The 4,806-nt window shown below is 56.1% G+C and overlaps 1 protein-coding gene across 1 annotated transcript; it reads right to left on the bottom strand.

Moving 5' to 3' along the window:
- Positions 1–372: 372 nt before the first annotated feature.
- Positions 373–4,225, bottom strand: LOC112872151 (PRAME family member 8-like). The gene is made up of 3 exons (XM_025935285.2): positions 3,479–4,225; positions 2,487–3,047; positions 373–1,275 (listed from the first exon to the last, which is right to left on the bottom strand). Exons 1-3 carry the CDS (start codon positions 4,099–4,101, stop codon positions 717–719), a joined length of 1,743 nt encoding a protein of 580 aa, XP_025791070.2. The 5' UTR covers positions 4,102–4,225; the 3' UTR covers positions 373–716.
- Between the last annotated feature and the right edge of the window lie 581 nt (positions 4,226–4,806).

Below are 4,806 nucleotides of genomic sequence, written 5' to 3'. Positions count from 1 at the left end.
ACTGAGGTCTCCGGAACCATCTGGAGAACGGTAGTGAGTGCTCGTGTCCAGGTAAGGGCATCCGAGGCAGCAGCGAGGGTCCCCAGAGCCGTGTGCACCAGTGGCTCATCGGCCACTTAGTATGTCCCAGTTGCGTGTATTAACCCCCTGAATAGCCCCTGAAACAAAAGAAGCAAGAGATGCCCCAGAGAGAATAACGAACTGGAGAAAATCATAAATATGCTGTGAGCTCCTGGGGCCAAACCCCAGGGCATCAGTGAGAGTTTCTGACTGTAGACAGCTCGGCACCAGCTTTTTCCCCATCAGTAACTGGAGACTCCTGAGGTGTATACTGGGACAACTGGTGAAGGTATCACAGAAGGCACCAGAGAGTTCACACCAAGGTTATTTATTTCCTACCTTTTCTTTACAACCATCCACCCAGGGATGAGACCCACATGCGGGTCTCAGGCTCAAATCCCCCTCCAGAGACACAGTCACATTTCAGTTCTATAGGACACAGGTCCCTGGAGGTCCCAGCAGCTCCCCAGGTCACTTTTCCTCCGCCCAGCACCCTGCAGTCCTGGATCACCTGTCCTTTCCCCATTCACACTGAGCAGATGTCTGAAATCGTGGGTCTGTGTCCCCCTTTATGTATGATATACCTATAGCCTAGATTTCCATCTCCAAGTGCCCAGAAGGAAATTTCTGGTGGATGCACTCAACTAGTCAGGCAATTAGCAGGACACGAAGGGGTCCGAATCATAGACTATCTTGCTGCCACAGTGAAGACAGGGGTTAGTTCTAAGCCAGATGGTCCGGGGCAGTCCTAAGTCCTTCAGAATGCCCAGCAGCTCAGCCTGAGCCTGGGCAAACCTCCCTGGGTGGATGATCCCCTGACTGCTGTAACTCTCCAGAGGGGCAGGATACAGCTCAAGGCTCAGGTGGCTCAGCCCGGCGGTGTGACGCAGCAACCTCTCCATCAGGGCCATGGAGAGGTGGTTCCCGCGGACACTGAAAGTCTGGAGCTGGTGACAGCGGCTGAGGGCCGGCAGGATGGCCTCCAGGTGGGTGTCCAAGAGTCCACAATATTCTAGTACCAGGTCCTGGATGGTGGCTGCCACTCTCTCGAGCAGAACTTGGAGGGGCTTGGGACTAAAACAGGCCAGGCTGAGGCCACTCAGATCCAGCTCCTTCAGCTGACTGATGCTTGGGCACTGGGACAGGCATGCCAAGTCTGATTCTGTAAGCTGGCAGTTGGTTATGGAGAGGGCCTCCAAGGGGCTCTTCAGGCACCTGGGGAGAAACGAAGCAGTTAGGTCTGGCGGTCGGGGGAGCAGGGAGCCTTAAGGCGAGACAACTGGCTTGTCCAAGGCCAACATTGTTGTGACCATCTGATGAAGGTCAGTCCCAGGATCCCAGTCTCATTTTAGGCTGAGCCCTTTCACTTGTGCGACTGAGTCAAGTTCGCAAAATCTTTAAAGCTCCCTTTCCCCATCTGTCAAGCAGAGTACAACGTACTCCACTTACTTATGGAAATGAAGGTAATGGAATGAGCTAGAATATGCTCAATTAAGCGTGGGCACCAGTGAATTTTGATGGTGGTACATGCAAGACCAGAAATGCTCTCCACTCAGGCTTCCTTCAGGCCGCTGCTTGGGCCTTCGGTGCCCATATCTTTGGGCCAGGTGAGGCTAACGGAGACACACAAAGAACGAACCAGGGCAAGGGGCGCTTCCGGGGGGGGGGGGGGCGGTGGTGCTCAGTTGGTTGAGCGTCCGACTTTGGCTCAGGTCATGATCTCATGGTTCGTGGGTTTCAGCCCCATATCGGTCTCTGTGCTGACAGCTCAGAGCCTGGAGCCTGCTTCGGATTCTGTGTCTCCCTCTCTCCCTGCCCCTCCCCTGCTCGTGCTGTCTCTGTCTCTAAAACATAAAGGTCAAAAAATAAAAATAAAAATAAAAAAAAGAATAAACCGGGGCAAGACCGCACCCCGTCGGCTGGGGGCGCCAGTCTGCAGGGGCTCACATCCCTGCATCATCCGCAGACCATCTAGTGCTCTTCATCCTTCTTTCTGCTCTTGTTCCCCTTCCTCACCTCCAGAAGCCTGCATTTCCCTCATTGATGACCTGACCTGGAGCACCAAACCTTTCACAGAGGGGAGTTGAGACGGGCTCGCGCAAGCGCGCCAGGCCGGGGAGCTCCGCGCTTACCTTCGGAAATGCTCACGTCGCTGTGGCTTCCCCCTCTTCGGGGCCCTCTTCCCTTCACTGTCCCCCCGGCCATCTTGACTCAGACCTCTCTTCCCAATGGAACAATTCCCAAGCCCACCCCCACGCCCATCTGACCCCCCCACAGGGTGTGGCAAGGCGTCTCTTTCCAAAGCCTCCAACCGCTTTTCGGGTGGTTGCGCGACGCCCCGCTCCGGACAGAGCAGCGAACGAGACGGCGCCCCTGGCCCGCGGGGCTCAAGTTCACCGTCCAGCCCAGTGGGGCCCCGCCCTCACCTGAGCATCTGGCCCAGGCAGCCCTCGAGGAAGGCGGGAGATTCCATACGGAGCTTCCGCAGGTGGCGCAGCCGGAGAAGCTGGGAGGTGAATCGGCCAATGTGCTTTTCCTCGGAGGAGGAGGAGGGCTTGTGGATATGGGAGAGGACGAGTCTCCGCACGTTACTCATCCGGCCCAGGTAAGGAGCAAACTTCCCCAGGGTCGACAGCTGCCAGGTGAAATGCACCTCCACCTCCAGGACACAGCCCAGCTGCACCAGATTCAGGACCTCCTTAATATTTTGGATGGGCATCCCGAAAATCGTCACCTTCTTACAGCACAGGTGTAGCGATCTCCTCCGTCTGGCCCACCTTATGAGGTTGGCCAGGCATTCATCCAGGGTCCTTTCCCTGAGGCAGAGGTCTACGAACACTGTCAAGGGACCCGAGGGCCCCTTCATCCTTAAGCTGTCCTCTGCCACGGGTCCCGTCAGTAGGCACTCATGGACCCTGGCTCCAGGCCACATGCTCCAGAAGTTCCGACTGGCATTCCGTAAATCCAGCACCCGCAGTTTCCACCTCCTGTGGGCGACAGGGGAGATTGGCCGAGATGCTTCGCGATCGGTGCCAAAAGAGACCAGGAGTCTCAGTTTGGGCAACAGTGGGATGCCCCACCCCCCCCCGCCCCGCCGCGCCTTCACTTCACATCGCTCAGCTGCTCGCTCGCCCTCTTCTTCCTTCCCTGCCTTACTTTTCCCTAACTCCTTTTCCCCTCCCATCCTCCCTGGTGTCTGCTTAGTTCCTTTAAGTATCACTGGCAGGAGGCGGAGACAAGCGGCCCTCACCTCCAGAAGGCGTTGCCCACGGGGAGCTCAGCAGCGGCCAAGTCCTGGACTCCTTCACTGGCCTCATCGGATGCCTCTAATCCACCCTTTGGCCATCCAGTCTCCCTGACCCCAGCCGCCTCTTCCAGGATGCCCGGGACCCTACCAGGCTACATGGATGAGCCTTACCTGGGCCGAACCTTCCGGGCAAGCAGGCAGTCAAGCCCATCGAGCACGGCTTGTAAGGCCTTCTGGTGAGGCATCTGTGTCAGGCCCCCCAGAGGGAGGCGGGCAAAGGGCCAGGCCCGCACCATCGCCTTCAGGGTCTTGTCGCACCTCCCAGCGAGGGCCTCCATGAACAGCAGCGGGAAGAGGTCTGTGGGCAGATACTCCAGAGCAGCGATCGCCAAGTCCTCGTCCTTCATTAGGCTCTTGGCCGCCAGTTCCAGGAGTCTGGGCGGGGTCCTGGTGACCATCCTGAATCTGCTCTGAAAGGAATCCTCTGGCAATGTCAAGGGAACAAGTCCTCCTTCCCGGGCCAGGCCCATCTGCTCCTCGCCCTCGGGAGGAACCCACTCAGGGCCAAAGTCACGGTTCTGGCAATGGTGGGAGAGCCTCAGTTTACCCCAGTTCCACTCTGGGCTGTGTGGCCGGCCACAAAGCCATCGCTCTGCCCCTGCCGGCACCAGGGCGAGTGTCTCACAAGTACCAAGGGGAAGGAAACGCAACCACTGGCCCAGACATTTCCACCCACTGCTTCCCTTGATTCCAGTTTCACTGGCAAGTGGTAGTGAGGGGCCTGAGACTGTCATGTGGCCTAACTCATCCTCAGTGCCCCCTGACTGGGAAAGATGAAGGAGATACCTCCAAAAGTTTTAAATGAGAAATTGTAAAAGCCGTGTAACAGTGTTATACAGAATTTGGGAGTAGCAAGAAAATCCCTGAGAGGTACATTTCCATGCACGCACAAGTGGGGGAGGAGAGGGAGGGAGAGAGAGAGAGAAAGACAGGGAAAACTTCAAGCAGGATCCACACCCAGCTCGGGGCCCAACTCGGGGGCTCTGTCCCACGATGGTGAGATCATGACTTGAGCCCAAATCAGGAATCGGAAGCTCAACTCACTGAGCCACCCAGGCACCTCACGTGGGATGTTTTTAAGCGTTTAGTTAAAAAAGAAAGAACTGGTAAAATCACAAAGCCATAAAATATAGGAGCGGTAATCGAAGGGCACAAACTAAATATTTAAAATGTCAAGAAATAAAAATTTAAAAATATATTTAAAAAATCTGCCTGGCCAAGACATTTAAAAATGACATGAACCAAAGCTCAAAATCAAAATGTTTGGGATTTAGGCAAAACTGTACTTAGGGTCGGGGCGCCTGGGTGGCGCAGTCGGTTAAGCGTCCGACTTCAGCCAGGTCACGATCTCGCGGTCCGTGAGTTCGAGCCCCGCGTCGGGCTCTGGGCTGATGGCTCGGAGCCTGGAGCCTGTTTCCGATTCTTTGTCTCCCTCTCTC

Source organism: Puma concolor, chromosome C1 (genome assembly GCF_028749965.1).
Source record: "Puma concolor isolate L17-30 chromosome C1, mPumCon1.1.hap2, whole genome shotgun sequence".
In the NCBI taxonomy this organism is placed as follows: Eukaryota; Metazoa; Chordata; class Mammalia; order Carnivora; family Felidae; genus Puma; species Puma concolor.
The sequence above is the reverse complement of the archived record's forward strand: the minus strand, read 5'-3'. Positions and strand labels throughout refer to the sequence as shown.

Coding starts and splice junctions, on each gene's coding strand:
- LOC112872151 (XM_025935285.2), bottom strand. CDS start 4,101: ATGACAGTCTCAGGCCCCTCACTACCACTTGCCAGTGAAACTGGAATC. Junction 3,048..3,478: donor GCCCGGAAGGTTCGGCCCAG/GTAAGGCTCATC, acceptor TGTCGCCCACAG/GAGGTGGAAACTGCGGGTGC. Junction 1,276..2,486: donor TGCCTGGGCCAGATGCTCAG/GTGAGGGCGGGG, acceptor GTTTCTCCCCAG/GTGCCTGAAGAGCCCCTTGG.